Source organism: Zingiber officinale, chromosome 1B (assembly GCF_018446385.1).
Source record: "Zingiber officinale cultivar Zhangliang chromosome 1B, Zo_v1.1, whole genome shotgun sequence".
Lineage (NCBI taxonomy): Eukaryota > Viridiplantae > Streptophyta > Magnoliopsida > Zingiberales > Zingiberaceae > Zingiber > Zingiber officinale.
The window spans coordinates 12031566-12052598 of record NC_055986.1 but is presented as its reverse complement, the minus strand read 5'-3'; the positions used below and the strand labels follow the sequence as shown (position 1 = coordinate 12052598).

General features: G+C 35.4%; 1 protein-coding gene and 1 pseudogene across 1 annotated transcript; both read left to right on the top strand.

Annotated features, from left to right (window-relative positions):
• Positions 1-2306: 2306 nt before the first annotated feature.
• Positions 2307-14796, top strand: LOC122050919 (probable histone-arginine methyltransferase CARM1). The gene is made up of 15 exons (XM_042611795.1): positions 2307-2709; positions 2835-2903; positions 3503-3611; positions 4642-4785; positions 5026-5129; positions 5202-5300; positions 5389-5458; positions 7706-7802; positions 9820-9874; positions 11463-11546; positions 12219-12296; positions 13057-13160; positions 14022-14194; positions 14268-14422; positions 14497-14796. Exons 1-15 carry the CDS (start codon positions 2503-2505, stop codon positions 14581-14583), a joined length of 1635 nt encoding a protein of 544 aa, XP_042467729.1. The 5' UTR covers positions 2307-2502; the 3' UTR covers positions 14584-14796.
• Positions 14797-15559: 763 nt separating this feature from the next.
• On the top strand, positions 15560-19479 carry LOC122050911 (annotated as a pseudogene).
• The last annotated feature ends 1554 nt before the right edge of the window (positions 19480-21033 follow it).

Here is a 21033-nt window from a genome sequence, read left to right as displayed (position 1 = left end):
TCATAGAATATTTCTAAAATAGTTTTGAGAATTTTCGGACGTTACAGAATCCTTTGATAGATTATTTTACCTCTCGTTGTCGACATCAACAAAGAAGTCAGCAAACACAAAAGAAGCTGATCCCAACACCTCTTATCATTTTACCTCCTGTTGCTATGTTCTCGGATTTTTTTAGTAGATGCTTTTTCCAATCGATTAATTTTTGGATGATTGATTCAGCACCATGAAAGTTTTTTAATGACCATCTTATTAAATCGGGAAACATGCCTACACACAGCCAACATTCGTAGATCTGTTCCTTACTGGAAGGAAAATCTCATGCAGTGCATCATAACGAAATGAAAAATCTCATTTCGAATCTTAAATTTCTTAGTTATCCATTAAAAAACCTAATAATTTCACCATCATTACATCGAGTGCAACCATCTCAAATTTAGATAGATGTTGGTGGATCATCAAAATTAGTCCAACTTTATAAAAAAAATAATTAATTAAATAGAATTAAAATAATTGTAATTAAATTTATTATAATTGAAGCGGTACTATGATTGGAATAATTAATAATTACTATAATTGTTATAGTACGAAGTTAGTTTCATTTAAAAATTAAAAGTCGCCCCAGACTAAATTATGAAACACACTATTTAAAAATGGCCAAATCAAACTCCAGTTTTATATATATATATATATATAAATCAATTAATAAAAAGACTATTAAGATAAATCATGTATATTTGGAATTATTGAAGCTGCGGGTGTATCGTATTAGTAGGAGTACTAGTTATCCATTATAGCAAGTGTTGCCACCAATTAGTTATCCATTATAGCAACAACAACAATACGAAAAATTTGAAATTTTAATTTATGAACTATAAATGAGCAAGTGTTTGGGTGAACTTTACTGCAATTTTGATATAAAGTATCATATTGTTTTAGTGAAAAAAATTTGATTATCGACAAAAATATTTTTTCATAATGCATTCGAGAAAGTTGGAATTAGGCCAATCTCGGATGAAGAATTTTTCATTGTCCGGATAAGATTTGGATACTTTCAAAAAAAAATTTAAAAAAAAAAATAAAAGAAAATTAAAAGAAAATTAAAAAAAATCCTTATAAATATTGAACTGATAATTGAATCATAGGTGCATTTATGACTACTAAGTATCTTTCCATTGTATCATAGCTCTGGGACAATATTGAATCCTTCGATAGATTATTTTATCTTCCGTTGTCGGTATTAACAAAAAAGTCAGTAAACACAAAAGAAGTCGATCCCAACACCTCTTGATCACTTTACCTCCCGTTGCTATGATTTTGAATTTTTTTAGTAGATGTTTTTTTTCAACCGATTAATTTTTGGATGATCGATTCAGCGGCATGAAAGTTTCTAATGACCATCAGACTAAATTGGGAGACATGCCTATTCACAACCAACATTCTTAGATCCATTTCTTACCGAAAGGAAAATCTCATGTAGTTCCATAATTAAGATTTGAATCTTAAATCTCTTATGTATTCATTAAAAGACCTAATAATTGCACATTAAGGGCAACCATCTTGGATTTAGGTAGATGTTAGGTGGATCATCAAAATTAGTCTAACTTCATAAAAAAAAAAAAAATTAAATAGAATTAAAATAATTATAATTAAATTTATTATAATTGAAGAGTACTATGATGGGAATAATTACTATAATTGTTATAGTACGAAGTTAGTTTCATTTAAAAATTAAAAGTTGGCCCATAAAAAGCATCCAGACTAAATTATGAAACACACTATTTAAAAATGCCTAAATCAAACTCCAGTTATATATATATATAAATCGATTAATATTAAAGACTATTAAGATAAATCATGTATACTTGGAGTTATTGAAGCATCGTTGCCGGTGTATCCTATTAGTAGGAGCACTAGTTATCCATTATAACAACAACAATAAAAAAAAAATCGAAATTTTAATTTATTAACTATAAATGAGCAAGTGTTTGGGTAAACTTTACTGCAATTTTAATATAAAGTATCATATTATTTTAGTGAAAAAAAATTGATTATTGACAAAAATATTTTGTCATAATGCATTCGAGAAAGTTGGAATTAGGCCAATCTCGGATGAAGAAATTTTACATTGTCCGGGTAAAATTTGGATACTTTCAAAAATAATAAATAAAAAATAAAAAAATCCGGAAGAAATGCGAAAATAACTATTTATGGACTAAATCTAGTTAGATTTTGACAAAACGGTAAAAAAAAAAAAAAGATCGCAAAAACTAATTGAGTTACAAATTCATACCAAATCGCAATTTCTAATTTCGAAGCCAGCGTCGAACGCCGATTAAATACCACAAGCATGTCGAAGAGAGCGACCGCTCGGTGTGGCGGCTGCTCGAGCTCCTTCCTCTTCCCTTTCGCCCGCCGTTCTACGCCCTCCCTCTCACTCTAAAACCCTAATCTCTCGTCCGCCCTTTGAAGCTAAGCCCTAGTTCTCGTTGGGGAGGCCAAGTAATGGAGGCTCCTCTAGGGCAGCAGAGTCAACAGCCATCGCAGGAGTTCCCCTCCATCTCTCTATCCCATCTCTCCTCCTCCGCCCCTTCCGCCGTCCTCTCTGTCTTCCCTTCCTTCGCCTACGACCAGGCCGACCGCCCTCGGCTTCGGTTCTACCAGCCTAGCTCTTTCGTCCCCGATCTCGACCTCGATCTCCGGAAGATTCAGGTTTTCGAGCGCCTCCCGCTTCTTATTCGCTTTCGTACGCTGCAAGTTATTGGCTTGAAGAGTGTAATGGTCTTGTCGGCATTTTTTTTTAAATTTATTTTTTCTCTGAATGGTGCTTTGTCCAGATCTTCGTGTTGGGTCATCTGGAGTTGCTATGCGTGGGTGAGGAAGCAGATGACGAGGAGGAAGAAAAGGTCTTGTTACTTTTTAGTATAGCTCATTGGAAACTTTAAATGCTCTAGATTCAGTACAATTCTAACTTTGTAGAAATTTTTAATGCTTCTATTGCTATTTCCTTCGCTGGATCTTTTGGTTTCTTCTGAGCCACCCATTCATCTTATTCCTTCTTTAAATTAGAAGTCACAACTTTTTGATGTTGGATTACTAGATTGAGGAAAAAATTTTCATGGCCTTATTAGTCCAGCATCAAAATGCGATCCCGTGCCACATTTTTTGATGGTGTTGTACCTTCATTGCATAAACAAAAGAAAATTTTTCCTAGCTGCTTTATGAGCTGTTCTATGGTATAACCTGACATTTGTTTGATTTTCTTAAGACTCTTTTGGAGGAGGAGAATCCTTTAATAGACTTATTCTTTTCTCAAAGCATTTTGTATCTGCATGGTAATAATGAGTGTATGATTTTCATATGATTTTCCTAGTCATTATTTCATTGAAAAATTTACATATGATTTTATGACTACTATAATGGATTATCAGTATGTTACCCCTGCAATCAAAATTGTTTATCTAATTTTCCCCTTAATAACTTCTTTGCTAATTTGCCGAAACAGGAATCTTTTTCAAGAGCATATAAGATTGATTTTAAAACAAAGGATGAAAGCAAAGCTTTCATTTTGGCTTTTGAAAAGTGGAAACTTGGAGGAGTTGATGCAAAAACTGGTATCGTTTGTTTAATTTGTGCACAATGGTTTACTAGGGCATTGTTTATGATATTGTTCCTAGATGTTTTGCTCTCACTAGTGTCTATATCTGTGTGTGATCAGGATTTTCTTAAACTAGAGATTGAAGTAACAAAATCAATTAGTCAAACCACAATTTCAATGTTGAGCATTTCGATAGTGCTTTTGCGATTTTTTTTTCCTTTGAGGTTATAAGCATCATAAAATATGCCGCGATCTATGCTGTGCAATATCTATCATGAACTTTAGTAATCAAAGTATTGTGATAGAGACCTTAGTATGCTGTTTGAAGTATTATTTATTTGATTTTTTAAACTCTCCATTGCCTGCTTGCCTCATGCGGCTTCTGTTTTGATTGTTGGTACTAGAGAAAGGATATGCTTGGAGAAGAAATTGGAGTTTTAATATAATATAAATTTGAAAATGGACCTAAACTATCAAAATGCATCAACTCAAAAGTGGGCCTCACCCTATTATTGGCAAGAATTAGGTAGGTAGTATGACTTTATTTTGCTGGGCCTCACCCTATTATTGGCAAGAATTAGGTAGGCAGTATGACCCTATTTTGCTAACACATCTCACATACAAGGAAATTGAAGACTCCCTTAATCAAGGATCTAGTTTAGATTCAAGATAGAAGATGGTGATGATTGTTGTGGTATCAAGGTGATATATATCATGGCTGTATGCCTTGAAAAATCCTCCAACCAGGTTCTAAATGACCAAGTGGATGTTTGTAAGAGACTTTTGGATGCTGTATACCTTGCATGATTGACTTTGGATGCTTTAACAGGTTCATAGTATGAGTGGCTCATTGTTGAAAAAGAAAAACAATTGAGTTTGAAAAATCTTAACATGATAAACAAAATGTGATTTGTTGTGTATGTTAATTTGCTTGTAGTTAATGGTTATGTGTATAATATTACACAAGTATCTGCTTCTGCTCTGGAGAACTTAGTTTGATTACAATTCATTAGTTGTGTTTCCTATTTTTTCTGTTTTTGTTTCAGATGGACCTTTGGAGAATGGAACTATAGTAGTTTCTAAAAGCAAATTTGATAACAAAATCGATTCCACATCTTCCAAGATGTACTTCCATTATTATGGGCAGTTAGTACACCAGCAAAATATGCTCCAAGACTATGTAAGAACAGGTCTGTAATGTAAGAGCATTTTCATTTCTAGTCTTTCAGGCCTGTATTATGTCTCAGGATTTGGTAGGCACAAATTCAATTTTCTTAAAGAATGCCCAAAACATCTTACTATTATCTCAACAACTCTGAGCCACATTCCAAATATTTGAAGTGGCTATGTGGATCTTATCTTGCTATCCGAAGGCTATATGAATAGTAAAATATTATATTTTATGCTTACGCAATTTATTCAAATTTCAGGAACATATTATGCTGCAATAATTGAAAACCGTGTTGATTTTCATGGTCGCATTGTGGTTGATGTTGGTGCTGGTAGTGGCATTCTTTCACTGTTTGCTGCTCAGGTACCCAACCCTGGTTTATTACTTATCTAGTTTTCTCTTGATTGATGTATTAAACTTGCATTTTATTTCCAGGCTGGAGCTAAGCATGTTTATGCTGTAGAGGCATCTGACATGGTGGAGTATGCACGCAGGCTTATTGCCGGAAATCCATCTCTTGGACAGCGGATCACGGTTTGATTTTACTTGTATTTATTGTCTGAAATTGAAATGTATGACTTTTCTTTAGTTCTTGAATCTGATTATATTTTGACTTGAGTAGGTCATTAAAGGTAAAATTGAAGAAGTGGAACTACCAGAAAAAGCAGATATCCTTATTTCTGAGCCAATGGGTGAGTTCCTTTTGCTTTACATTGGATATCGATGACAATTATTTGTAGCTTTTCATTTTCTTTTTGCTTATTGTTGTTAGAGAATCGGAGTTGTTAGATCTACTCTCGTAAGTTCAGAATCTTGCAATATCTTTAGTTTGAGGGGAGTAGAGTTAAAAGATGATACGGAGAAGATTGTCATGAACCTCAGCTTCTAACTCAGAGGGTGAATTTAGCGCGTCATACCATTATACTTCCCCACTGCTGCATTGCTATTACGCGTGGCTTCATTGTCGTCAAGTGTCTTTGACACATTACTTTTTTTAAAGATCTTTTTCTTGCTATGAAACTTGAACATAGATAGTATCTATGCTTTACCTTGAGAGATAGTGTAAGAGTTATCAGATTACTGAACTTGCTTATATATGCTGTGAATTTAATAGTTCTGCATTTGGTGTTTTAGTTATACGGTATTAAGTTGAGTCCAATATGTTATATAAGTTCTCTTAAACAAATAATAACATTTCATCTCTCTGAACTTTCGCTACAAATGAGGGTACATATTTGGATAATGATTTTAACTTGAAACTACAAATCACTCAAGGAGTATGAGTGAAAAAATGGAGATTGGTGCAGAATTTAGGTTTAGGATCTAACACATTGAATGTGACGAGAAGTTATAAATAGAGCATTTAGTTGGTATGCAATTATTTGGATCAGTATTCATAACAACTTGTTGGCCACTGTAAAAGTTCAAGGCTGTGTGAATTTTCCTCTGCAAACAGTGGCAGTTGTCTATTGCACTGTTTCTCTTTCTTATTGAATTATATTACTGTTTATTTTCTCTTTCTTTGTGTTTTCCTGTTGAATTTAAGTGCTGCTTGATTAAATTTTAAAATTTTCTCTCCAACCTAGTATTTCTCATATTTTTGATCAATCTTCTATCCTCACTCTAACTATACTACCTGCTTATTATGTTGGTTGTATGATAGTTGTCTACTATCTGAAGTACATCGAAAATTTTTGTTGATTGTAGGATTTATTTATTTTGGGTTTGCCTACTTTTCCAGTATCAATGCCCTTTAGTTTTCCTTGGGATCTTGTTGGCAAAAAACTACAACTAACAAGATAATTTCATGAGTTTCAAGATAGGCAATCTCTTGGAATGAGACTATCTAATATTAAATTATTTACTTTCCTGTTGGAGTACCCCATGCAGCATTAAGAAGTGCCAATTTTTTATAGATTAGGGGACCTTGAATGACTAAGCAGCAAATGGGAAATAAGAACAAGTGTTCTGACTAATGCTCATCATGGGAGGATTGTATGTCTTCATTATGTAGTTCTACAGAGTCGACATGATAATTCTTGTCATGCTATTATCAGGTTGTCATTTGAATATGACAACAATGGACTACTAAGAGGAAAGTTAATTCTTCTTTTATTGGTCATGGGAATGTGTCTTTCCATAGGACTCTACACGAGCCATCTTGGTTACCATTCTGGTCTCGTTTCTTCCAAGTACAAGTTTTAATCTGAGATAGCATCTGAAGCTTTTTTATTTGAACTGCATTGGAGGCCTCAACAGCACCAAATTCATAATTATATTAAACCTTTTTTTAAAAAATTATAATCAAAATCTCAACATATCTACTAAAGTAATGTAGTCTTTGGTTCTTTATAGAATTGCTAAGAGATACAAGTTTCCTGATCTGTATGAAGCTTGTACTGTAGGGAATATATTTGTAATGCAGATCCAAATCCTATTTGGTGCAGCCTTTTCCCAAACTCATCAGCTTGATTAACTTAATTTATTTTAAAGGAAATTTAGCTAACCTATGCTATTACATATCATTTTTGTCTGCTTAGTATGATTAGACAGTAATTTTTTTTCCTTAATAATGTGTCTGTTGCATTCATTTTTGGAACCTGACATGCTCTTTCAGTTTTCTCAATGCCTCTTCATCTTGGTATTAGTTAAGTTACTTTTGGATGTTTTTGTACCTTTTCTTCTGCATAGCAGATAAGCTTGTTACTCAATGGGCTTTACTACTGAATGACACTAGACAATTGGTAGTCTGTTTCTCATTTTCTAACCTTACAAGTGCATAATTTGATAGTGTTGAAATAGCCTTCTTCTGTTTTTGGTTTTATAATGTTTTGATTGCATCAATGTTCTTTTGTTATGATGTTAGTACTTAGTATAGGTTCCATCCAAACTATTGGAGAATGACCTCTCTTGATGTTTGCTTTTCTAAAAAATTTCAGGTACCTTGTTAGTCAATGAAAGAATGCTAGAGACGTATGTAATTGCAAGGGATCGATTCCTTGCATCTGATGGGAAGATGTTTCCATCTTTAGGAAGGTACTTAAACTTGTTCGTCACACCTTTCTACATGAGGAACTTAAATTCTTTGCAGCTTGTGATGCCTGAAAATGATGCTAAATTTACTCATTTAGTAATGTTTTTGTTTTACCATATTACCTCTATAGCTATCAGCCTGTCGGTTTGGTACATAGGCACAAATGTCCTAGTCATGAGTAAAGTTCTGTCAAGAATCGTTGTTCGTGGTCAGAGATCAGCAGAAGACTTAATTATTCTCTTGACTGAACACATTGAATCATTTTTCTTCCTTTCATTTTCCTTGAAAAAACAAGGTAATACAATAATAGGCCAGAATTCAGCATCATGGTGTCATTGCCCTAAAGGTTTATTTGACATGAGGGTTCACAAACATTAAATACGACCCTACCCAAGGCTTCACAGATATCTCAGCTTCACAGATATCTCAGTATCTATAAGTACGAAAAAGGTTTATTTGCCCTAATAGTACTAGGTAATCTTTTAAAGGGTGTTCTTTGTGAGTTATTTCAAATCCACCACTTCTCTCCCACGAAGAAAAGTTCCAAAAATAAGTATGCCACTAGTTTTACTTATTCTATTTTTAGCAAATAAATATGAATATCTAATTCATCATAATCATAGTTAAAAGAAAAAATATATATTTTTTCCTTGATCACATAAGTTCTCCTTGCAGATAGATATAGAGGTTTCATATAATTATATTTTTCTTTTGTTTTCTTTTTTATTTATAATTATTTATTTAAAATATTAAAATTCTATTAATTATTAATTTAGCTTAATATGATATTATTCATTATTTTTAATTTTAAAATTTTAATATATTAAGTAAATATTGAAATATTAAATATTATTTAAGTTTTACAATCTTATACTTTCTATCTAATCATATAACTACTAGAATTATAGTTGATATTATTTATTACTTATAAATCACATTTTTAACAATATAGTAATAACTTGATACTACTTAAGAGAGACATATCATAAATAAGCATAAGAGTATATCCTTTTAGATAGAAATAGTAAATTGAGGCATCTATTCTATGACACACTTCAACCTACCTCCATTTTTGTACTTTTCTCAGGCTTGGTGCTTTTGACAATTGTGATGGTTTCTTTATTTCTTCATGTCCGAACAAATAAGATTAGCTAGATTCAATGTTAACGAATCTTATCAAATCAACGTTGTATGATAATGCAAATATTTATTTTGTGTAGTATATATGATATTTCGCTTTTGGTAAACACAAAAATGAAAGAACTTTTCCACATATCAATAATATCCGTGTTACCTTCCTTAGTAGTAGGCTGTTTGTTGATTTTAGTATGGTATATGATAATCACCTCCCCTTGTTAGCTGTGTTTATTCATTGGCAATGATAGTGTCAAGTTTCAATCTTTAAATACTTGTCTTGACTCAATGGATCCTAGAAATAGCTCATTGAATTCATATCAACTAGCCAGAAGTAATTTTATATCGGACACTATCCAAGTTACAAACAAGCTCTGTTTGTTCCAACTGTCTGGAGTTGGCTAGATTGATCTTATCCCTCTATTGAACTCAAGTCATATGTCACAAATTCTATTCAATATTCAAGTCAATTAAATCATTTTTATCTACTAAAGTAAACATTTTATTTATCCTATTCTGGCTGTGTTGTTGCTGTCCTGACCTTTACTGGTTCCTTTTCTGTAAATTTTATTGCTAAGTTTTTCTGGAGGTGCAGCCAGAACTCAATACCTTGAAATTATTACTTTTGGCAGTTAATTGTACCATAATAAATTACTATTCTGTCAAAATCTATGTTTAGAATTTAAATTGCTGGTTTAAATTAAAATTCTTGAAATATGGTTCTTGGAATTATCTTTGATTAAAGAAAGTTCATATCATTTCTATGAGATTTTTTTTTTCTTGATGTGCAACTTGGAAATACTTCATTTTTCCACTTTTATTTTGTTTTACATTCTTATATAATTATCAACTTCAAATTATCTCTCTCATTGCCAATTTGTGTAGGATACACATGGCACCATTTAGCGATGAGTATCTCTTTGTTGAAATTGCAAATAAGGTAGCTGTTGTAAATTAGCATTTTCTCTTTTCGAGTATGTATTTGTTGTTTCTGTGTATTACGAGTTATGATTACACATATCATTATATATTATAAAATGTACCTGTGTCTAAACTTGTTTCTTCTTTGTATATTGGCTGGTTGAAAACTGTTTTTATTATTTTTTGGCTACTAAATCAAAATCAGTAGGATGTTAATTTGTATAAAGGATTTATTATTGGAATTTAAGGTGTATTACATGGATATGATCACCAGTATAGCATGCCTGTTAATCTTCTTTTCTTTAGAAGTTCAGAATGCTCAGAGTAAATATTTGTTTAATTACTGGTGACAACTTCAGTAAGATAATGAGGAAGGTTCAGAATGCTCAGATCGGGATACAGTCACAACAATCAAGAGGGAAATGAATGAGACACTCATTGTGATTGGATCAGGTGAGGAAAGGACCTGCTCAGGTTTCTGGATGGAAGAGGATGCCGCCATAGAGTGATTGGCTGCTGATCATTGCTTGGGAAGAAGTTACGTGAGAGATCAGGAGGGAAAGAGAGCTTGGGTATAGAAAGAGGACCTACCTCAGAATGCCTGGGTGACGGACTTCGCCTTTTGCAACATTCAAGTGAGTTATGATGATGAGGGAAAGAGAAGGGAATTAAAAGGGAACTCAATTCAAAACTAACCAATTTAACGGAAAATATACATCTAAACCAGTTCAACAAAAATAAGTTTGGTTCAACTCTAAACAAGGATGGAATTAATTGTGATAGAAGAGACCACAACAAGGTCATCTTCCACTTTGTTGACATAACGTGATTGTCTTCCTCTTCCTCTCTTCTATTACATTGATACCATTGAGACTCAAGTAGATGGTGGGGATGGAACCTACTTAACACTTTCTGATTTAACCTTAATTGATTCATGGTTACTGCCTCAATTTTGACAACCTTGAAGTGACTCTCTAGTACGAGAAGGTTCAATGATCTTTATAAGAAAATTGCTTGGCTATACACTTCGCCAACTTCACAATCTGTGACCAAAAGGCTTGCACTGAATCTGTTTTATGGATTAGGATTTCTTGGAGCATGATATTAACCTGATGGTGACTGAGCATTACTCTTATATGCTCTGTTTTAATAGAAATTTATGTTAAATGGTTTAGAGTAGTGTGGGTCCCTTAGTCTTGCTTGATAACTTAGTTAACCATAAATTGATAATATTCAATTTGGTTGTTTGCAAAGGAAGATAGATACAAAAATGGATTGACAATATTCCATTAATAATGGCAAGTTACACCAAACACGGGTACTACTAAATAAGGATTAGGAGAACCAAATTGACTAATTCTTTTAAAATCACACTCATGCATTGATTTATTGTCTGCTTATCAAAATAGGAAAGTGTATTTCTGACCCTGCAAAGATTCCAACTTGGTCACTTTAAATAAGCTTCTTGTGTCTGGTGTACTCTAGCTTGCGATTAGCGTGTTTTTCATATTCTTCTGCACTTACAAAAACATGTTTTAACACTTGCTTTTATGAAATTGTTATGAGAATAAATAACCAAAAAATATGGTTTAATTTGACTTGTATAGGCACTATTCTGGCAGCAGCATAACTATTATGGTGTTGATCTTACACCTTTATATGGATCTGCTTTCCAGGGATATTTTTCTCAGGTGAACTTGTTTTTATTTGTCTTCCTTCTACTATGCAAAATATATGCATATTCAGATTTTATCAACTTTTAGGGAACTAACCTAGTTGACACACAGACATAACTGACTTGGAAGCAAAATCCAATATTACTATTTCGCTACAAATGTTTTGCTATATGATATTAAATTACGTGTTTGCTTGAATGACTAATTATCCATAGACTATATCTTGCTAGAATGACTAAATTTTTTGCTAAATGGCGTTAACTTATTTGCTTGATTGACTCTAAGTATTCATATATTCTTTTATTTGTCAATATTACACAAACATTTTATCTTAGTTGCACTTTAGCTGAAATTTAGTCTACAAGTAACACACACCATGGAGAGTCATCCTGATTCCTGAATATAACTTTTGATACTTTTCTATGTACATTTTTTCATTGAAATCTTATTTTTCTTGAGTATGATGCCAAGACTTACTTCTTCCTGCCATGTGCCATTTTTATGACATTTGTTGAACTTAAACTTTTAATGTCGTAATATTATGATCATCATTTCTGCATATTAATCTGATTACTGCACCATATTCATTTTGTTCAGGGATACTGTTGATATCACACTGTTTTTTTTTTTTGGTTTTGCATTCTGTATATAGCTTATGTTTTTTCCTATCCTATTTTTGTTAAACAGCCTGTGGTTGATGCATTTGATCCAAGGTTACTGGTCTCTCCTCCTATCATCCACCCGCTAAATTTCTCTTCCATGAAGGTAGAAGTTTACTAATATTTTTGGAACTTGTTTTCATGAATAGGTTGAGTTGGATACTTATTGTCCAGGACAGATATGATTTTGTCTGAGAAGTTACTGTAAATTTTAGCTATCTCAGTATCTATTGGAATTGGCTAATCAGTGAATAAACTCGTGGTGGTAAATAAACTCGGATCAGTAAAAAATGAACAACTATAATTAGGAATTGTTTGCTTAGATCTATTTTTCTTCAATATTTCTGTAGTACAAAAACACAGATGTTGCTGAGGTGGTAACAGAGGAGTTATAAGAGTTGCTTTCCTAGCTGCAACTTTTGTAAGTTCCAGTTCATAACAAAAGAGAGGATAGCATCTAGTTTTTTGTACGAGGGAGAGAGAAATATTGTGCTGGTTGTGTAAAAAAGCTGAGACACTTTATAATCTTCATTTATGCAGAGCAAATGATGTTGTTCCTAGTTATTCATTATACACTCTTAAAATTCACTTTTTTTTTTTTATTGAAGGCGAGCTCTATGAAGCTGTTATCTTCCCTGTTCTAACACCTTGTTTTGTTTATTTATTCATTTAATAATACTAAATATGATTACAACATAAAATAAATGAAAAATTAAAGTATGATTCATTTATCAAGTAAAAGGTTGGAGGGAATGATGTTGCACAGTTATTCATTTTTCCTACCTATACTCTGTTATTCATTCATTAACTGTAGTTATTCATTTTTCCGTGTACTCTCTTAAAATTCACTATTTTTTGTTATTAAGGAAGAGGAGCTCTATGAAATTGATATTCCTCTAAGTTTTATCTCATCTGTTGGCACACGGGTGCATGGCCTAGCTTGTTGGTTTGATGTATTGTTTGATGGGAGGTAATCTTACACATGCTTTTAGCACTTGTCGTAGTTACTGCATATTTTGGAACTTAAGTCTGATGCACAAAATTTCTTCCTAAAAATGTTATCATCGTTACATGTTTTCCTTTTCTTCCTAGCTGTCATTTGTTGTTTTTTCCCTGTAAATTAAATGCATAACGGAGGCAGAATTAAGTGATTTCATTTTTATCATTTATTATTTTCAGGAACATCAAGAATAGATAAAGTTTAGTTTGTTTAGTCAGATTGCTATGGAACTTGGTTAATATTCTTTGCTTTATCATATTTGTAGTTAAATAAAACATTTATTTTATTAGTAATCTTATTAAGGAAGCAAGGGGAACGAATACTCACCCATCGATCATTTTTCTCATATGATTGTGCCCCATAGCTTCTATTGTATGTCCCTGCTATATTGTTCAACCTTTTCACGGCAGTAAGCATTTATGAACTAAATAAACCTTTTTATCATGAAATAGCAAATTATTCTTTTGTGAATCAGTTCTTAGCATACTACACGAGTTGGAAATGGAATTTTTTTAAGATTGGTGGTTAGTCTATCTATAACCAGGGAGAAGGTGGTAGGAGAAATGCTAGTTTCTTCTGTTTGCTCTAACCTGAATTTTTACTCGTGCATCCCTCTTTTGTATTCGTCGAACAATTCTACTTCAACAGTTTGTGAAAGTGAACAAACCTTTACGCATGAAAAATTGGCAGTCTGCATATATTAGATTCATACGCCCTAACATCTTTTCTAGGGCTATATCTTGTTGTAACCTTTCTTTTCAACTTGAAGAGTGCAATTTGGATATTTTGGTTTCTAAGAGCTCTCACGTTATGTTCGGGCATATCTTGCAGTTCTGTGCAAAGATGGCTTACGACAGCTCCCGGCGCTCCCACAACCCATTGGTACCAACTGCGGTGTGTCCTTGCCCAACCGATATACGTCATGGCTGGTCAAGAAATCACTGGACGCCTTCACCTGGTCTCCCACAGTGCTCAAAGTTACACAATTTACTTGACTATGTCAGGTCGGTCAATTTCCTAATCCTTAGCTGCTACTACACTGTGCTCACATCTCTATTTCCTCAATCTCTCTAAAAGCTAAAATGTGGGGACCTGGCGCCGAGCAAGGTGGAATACTGCAGACATCTTCATGCAAACTCGATCTCAAAGAGCCATATTATCGGTTATCTCAACCGCAGCCATTCGTGCTGCAACAAGACATGCAGTCACAGCAGCAGCTCATGCAGTCCCAGGTAATGCGGCTAGAACGATAAATGTCATGTGCTTCCTCGGAACTATTACTTACATGTGAATTTATCTGGATCAGGATATTTCTCCACAAATCCAGGATGGGACTGGTCCTAACATAGCAGTAACTCCTTCCCAGATCTTGGATTCATTAGATCCATTGTAACAGAGTTGTTTTTTGTGCTGGCCAGGTTTGTAAAACTCTCAAAGTCTCATACCAAATATTTTGCGAGTGCTCAACCTGTGTAAATTTACTTAGTCCATTACTGAGAACTCCTGTTGCATTCTGCTGAAGTACACTCGTGCAGGCCTTGAATGTAATAATTCTTATTTTTTCTTGATTTAATCTTATTCTAGAAATGGTCAGAATTTGATTTCATCATTTATTTTTTCTTATTTGTTACCTTCTTATAACTGCTCTTGCTCTTTCTTATTAGATTAATGAGCTAATGCTTAAGAACGGTAAATCACTGAAGCTCATATTTTTTCCATCTTGATTTGGTACGGGACATTGTTCGAAGCACCAATCTGTCTATTTTAACAACTACAAAGATAAAAATAGTTGAAAGAGTTTATTAAAAACTCTAATAAAGTGATTGTTAGTTAGAGATAGCGTAAATGTTCAAATGTTTTATAAAATTAAAGATATTTCATGTTTTAACGTATAATAAATCAAAGATATCAATAAAATATTTTTTAAATGTAAGATATATAAATTTTTAGGGGCGTAAAAAATGGCTTGATCCGTCAATCCGACTCTAGTCGATTTGAAATACATTTGATTAGTTTGGTAGGTTTTTGGATTTGGGTCAGATCGAAGATTCAGGTTGGTTTAGGTTTGAATTGTGTTCGGATTAATCTGTATTGATTTGAATTTAAGATTTAGTAGTTTTTTCAGAATTAAATTAAATTTTCTTTTAGAAATTAAGACGTATAGAATGAGAAAGATATGATAAAGATTATTAATACAAAAGTATGTATTAAGATAAAAAAGGTTTTTTTGCAAATAAATAAAAAAAGAGGTGCAACACAAAAAACATTCGACCGGAGTCTGGACCGATCTTGATATTCCCGTAAATTATAGGGTGAGGATGGAATAAATTTTTCTTCTTCTTTAGATAAATATGGGGGAAACCTTATCATCCATTCTACGGTTGTACAATTCCCTGCGGAGAAGATAAACCCTCTCCCTTACCCTTTTCCTCCTCTCTATCCGCCATGGCCTCCTCCGATTCCGTCCCACTGTCGCCGCTTCAGGCCTCGGATGCAGCGCCTCTGGCGCCGACTCCGGTTCCTGAGCAATCAACGGTCTCCATCCCTGAGGACGGTGGCGACGTTGTGCCCGAGGTGGAGACCTCGACGGGCGGAGACGAGCTTTCTCAGGTCGAATCTAGGCCTCCGGACGTTGCAGACGGCGTCTCCGTCGATTTTCGAGAGAAGATTCTTACTCCGGACGATGCCGTGCCCAACACTCCATTGCCTGATGGCGGGGTAGGGCAAATCTCTTCCGGTGGCGCAGTTCCTTCTTCCGTCGAGGGAGATGCGAAATCTGTCTCCGCTGATGAAGTATCGGGCCTTACCCAAGTTGGTGACGGGGGGCTGCAGGTTTCTAGCACCGAGAATTCCCCCGATGGAGGCGCCGTTGGGGGAAAAATTGAAGGGAAAGAGCCTTCATCCTTGGGTTCTGTTCAAAGCGAGGAGAAAGATGGGATTCCGGATGGTGGGTTGTCTGAGGATGCAATTCATGCCATATCGGAGGACAGTGCAGAGAAGAAGGCTCTTGGAGGTGAGTCGATTGAGGTTTTTATTGTTGATGGAATGCAGGATAATTTGTTTGTGAGTTATCCAAATGAAAATTATGAGGCTTCTAACGAGATGGAGTCACCTTCTTCTGCAGTAGAGGAAGGTTCTAAACCTGTGGTTTTTCAACCAACGCATGCAAAGGACCAGAAGATTGAAGCTGGTGAAGTAATTGACGCAGCGATAAATCTCGACAAGGTTGAGAAGCCTCTGGCTATTGGTGTTGATGCTATAAACACTCAGGCTGCTGACGTAAACGATGAGAAGATTGAAGCTGATGAAAAGGATGAGAAGATTGAAGGTGCTGAAGAAATTGAGGCAATAGGAAGCCTTGAGGTGGCTGAGAAGCCTCTGGATACTGGTACCGAAGCTGGAAAAATTCGTGTTGCTCATATCAATCAAATTTCTGACGATGCAACATCATGTAATGTCATTGAAGACTTGAAGAGTAGCTACCTCGAAGCTAATGCTCTTGATCCATTAATTGCTGGAGAAAATGGTGAGTCAGTACTTGTTTTGGATGAAGAAGAGGAATTTTTTGATGCTGCCACTCAGACAGCTCCTGCTGATGGCATCGTAGGGGTTTATGAGGTAGAGGCAGATGAACTAGAGGAAGGTTTTGGTTCTGATGTCCCTGCTAGGGTGGCAATCATAGAAAGCTCAGAAACAGCCAAACAGATTATACAAGACATGGATAAAGATTTTTCCAGCAGAAATGGTAGCTCAGAATTCATGCATGATGGGGATGGGGAAATTGTTGTTGAATCTGATGATGAGGTTGATACTGATGAGGATGGCAATGGGGAAGAGATATTTGATTCTGCTGCACTGACTGCTCTACTTAAAGCAGCTGCTGGTGTGTCACCTGATGGCAATATTACTCTAAGCTCCCAAGGTGCTAGTAAATTCTTCTCGGCTGACCCCCCTGCTGGACTAGGTTCTTCAGTTTCGTCCTTAAAGCCAACTCCACAGCGTTCTTTACGGTCAAGCATTTTTACTCATAAGGGTGAAATTCCTTCGCCTTGTTCTGAGGCTAGGGCATTCTCCTGATGATATTGTTGCTGCTCAAGTTCTTCATCGTCTTGGTCTTGCAGAAGGCATGAAACGTGCGAGGCAAACTGGTCGTGCATTTAGTGCTGAAAGTGCCAAGAGAAAGGCAATGCAGCTAGAGGCTGATGGCAAGGAGGATTTGGACTTCTCTTGTAATATTCTTGTCCTTGGAAAGACTGGGGTGGGCAAGAGTGCTACTATTAATTCTATTTTTGGCGATCTGAAGACTAAGACAAATGCATTTAAGCCAGCCACAACTTATTTGAGAGAGATTTCAGGAACTTTAGAAGGGATTAAAATTAGAGTTGTTGATACTCCAGGACTCAGTACTTCTGCAATAGAACAATCATCAAACAGAAAGATACTCATCTCGATAAAGAAATTTATCAAAAGATGCCCGCCTGACATTGTTCTTTATGTAGATCGCCTTGATACGCAGACGCGTAATCTGAATGATTTGCCTCTGTTACGCTCGATTACTAGTATATTGGGTTCCTCCATCTGGTTTAATGCTATTGTTGCTCTCACACATGCTGCCTCTGCTCCGCCAGAAGGGCCAAATGGTTCTGCTCTTAGCTATGAGATGGTTGTAGCTCAGAGGTCACATGTTGTTCAACAATGTATTCGTCAAGCAGCTGGAGACATGCGCTTGATGAACCCGGTTGCTCTGGTTGAGAACCATCCTTCTTGTCGAAGAAACAAAGAGGGTGAAAGGGTATTACCTAATGGGAAAAGTTGGAGAACAGAGATGCTCCTTTTGTGTTACTCTTCAAAGATATTATCTGAAGCTAATTCCCTTCTGAAACTTCAAGATTCTTCTTCTGGGAAGCTCTTTAATTTCAGGTTTCGATCTCCACCTCTTCCATATTTGCTGTCATCACTTCTGCAGTCCAGAACACACCCAAAGTTATCTGCTGAACAGGGTGGTGAAAATGATGATTCGGATATTGATTTGGATGATTTATTGGATGTAAACGAAGAAGAAGATGAATACGATCAACTTCCACCCTTTAAACCCCTTAAAAAGGCTCAGCTTGCTAAGCTTACTAAGGAGCAACGCAATGCCTACTTTGACGAATATGATTACCGGGTTAAACTTATTCAGAAAAAGCAATGGAAGGAAGAACTAAGAAGAATCAAAGAGATGAAGAAGAGAGGAAAAATCAAGCAAGATGATCTTGGTTATGGAGATATGGGTGAAGATGATCAGGAGGGTTCACCTGCAGCTGTGCCAGTACCTTTACCTGATATGGCTTTGCCGCCTTCTTTTGACTGTGATAACCCAGTACATCGATACCGTTTCCTGGAGCCAACGTCGCAGCTTTTGACTAGGCCTGTTTTAGACACACATGGTTGGGATCATGACTGTGGATACGATGGTGTCAGCATTGAACAATCTCTTGCTCTTGCTAATTACTTTCCTGGAGCCATTGCTATCCAGGTCACTAAAGACAAGAAAGAATTCAGCATTCAGTTAGATTCCTCCATTTGCGCCAAGCATGGAGAAAATGGTTCAACTCTTGCTGGCTTTGACATCCAATCTGTTGGAAGACAGCTTGCTTACATACTCAGGGGTGAAACCAAATTCAAAAACTTCAAGAAGAATAAAACTGCTGGTGGAATATCTGTAACGTTCTTGGGAGAAACCATAGCTACTGGTTTGAAAGTTGAAGACCAGATTACAATTGGAAAGAGGGTGAATCTGGTTGCAAGCACAGGTGCTATTCGTGCTCAAGGTGATGTGGCCCTTGGGGCCAACCTTGAGGCACGGCTCAGAGACAAAGATTATCCAATTGGCCAGTCCCTTTCTACTTTGGGTTTATCCCTGATGAAGTGGCATGGTGACCTGGCATTGGGAACAAATCTGCAATCTCAGTTTTCCATTGGAAGAAACTCAAAGATGGCTATTCGTGTTGGGCTTAACAACAAGCTCAGTGGGCAGATTACCATCAAGACAAGTACCTCAGAGCAGCTACAGATGGCACTATTTGCTTTAGTTCCAACTCTGGTGTCACTATTCAGGAGTTTCTGGGCTGGTGAGTCATTTTTGGCTCACTAACTTCTATTTGGTAATTGGTAGAGTGGTTGTTGAGCACCAAGTTTATCGCAAGTTTTGAATTCTTGAAGCTCATTATGGTTTAGTTTGGTCAATTTTATTTTATCTGAATCTGCTATTTTGTTGAACATCAAATAAATGCACTTTATGCTCTTATCTTGTTGAAACCTCACTAGAGGAATTGGAACAATATTTGTTCTAATTCTTACAATCAACAAGGCTTAATCATAATGATGATTGGCTTGATGAAACATTTTTTTTTCTACGTACTGTTCATTCAGATATTTTAGAACTTCAAGTCTTAGAGAGATAGCAGACTATTCACTGATAGCTAATTTTGTGGTTTGACATGCTATTACATTTATCATCATCTGTGTTTATTCTTTGGTATAAGTGATTGCATATGCTCTCTAGATGATAATTCTGGTAGCAAGTCATGTTAGTTTCCTCATGAAAGGAGGTAAGAAGTTGCTTCTTCACAGTTTCCAGAATGCCTTGTGTCGAAGGGAAGAAATTCTTTTAATATTCAGATATTTATTTTTGTTTAGTTTGATCTCCTTTTTTACTCGTCTTCTAATTATAAGGTGTTCTGTTACTTAAATCTCTGTTGGCACCTTGACCTTGCGTAAGTCGGTACTTCACCCTCCATTTTGGATGCTCAATGAAAGGCATATTACCTTTGAAGTGAAATATAATTAATTTTCACACGCCTTATTCTCTTCTAACATATTCTTTTGAAGAAACCTTAACTCGACTTCAGCGTATTTAATAATCAATTTCAGTCAGTCGATTTTATAGCCTTCTTTGTTGAACTTTCCTGGTTCGTAGTCTCTTCTAACACATCTAAGAGGCTTTAAAGATTCTGAGATCGTCGGTGAAACTCTGCACTTGTACTTTGCCTTCAGCACAAATGACTGCCTAATGCTCCCTAGGTGATATTTTTCGTAACAAGTCAGGCTACATTCATAATGAAAAGAGGTAAAGAAGCTGCCGCTTCTCCAGTTGCCAGAATGTCTTTGTGCATAAGTGAAAAACTTTTCTTAACTGTCGTATGATATTTTTGTTTAGTTTGATCTTTTATACTCCATAATCAGAACTGTAGGGTCCTTAACGTTCCATCCAATATTTGACTCTTACTCCTTTCATGTGCAGAGTTTCTATAGCTCACTTTTCATGATCTTGAGCTTAATTCATGCTCTTTAGCGTATTTAACTTGTACAGGAAAGGTTAGTTATAGCTCACATTTTAAATAATCGCGCACGCACACGCTCGCACGATAATTTTTTATGTTATTAATTTTTTTTAATTCTCTCTCCCCTTTTGTTTTCTATTCAAAACTTATGACTCAGATTTTTTTTTTCCAAATCTAAATTTAAATTTCTCTCACTCTTGCTCCTTTCTTCTTTTTTATTAAGATTTATATTACATCGTAGAAGCCCTAGTTGCTATGTGTAATCCCTTGAGACGGTCTAGTGATTAGCGTATGAGGTGCTGTCACCATGAGGTTTGAGGTTCGAATATCGGTTTAGTCGAGGTAAATGTTTCCCTTATGCGCTAGTCACTATTCTAAAGGCTAGTAGCTATCCGTGATTTACCTTTTCCGTGTTGGCCCTAGACGGGTTGGTGGGAGCGCTGAGGACGAGTGTAATTGCCTTTTGCCACCTAGTTGCTATGTGTAGCAGTTATTTGGACAATTAGCTGTTTTAACGT

Coding starts and splice junctions, on each gene's coding strand:
- LOC122050919 (XM_042611795.1), top strand. CDS start 2,503: ATGGAGGCTCCTCTAGGGCAGCAGAGTCAACAGCCATCGCAGGAGTTC. Junction 5,459..7,705: donor CCTTATTTCTGAGCCAATGG/GTGAGTTCCTTT, acceptor AAAAAATTTCAG/GTACCTTGTTAGTCAATGAA. Junction 7,803..9,819: donor ATGTTTCCATCTTTAGGAAG/GTACTTAAACTT, acceptor CAATTTGTGTAG/GATACACATGGCACCATTTA.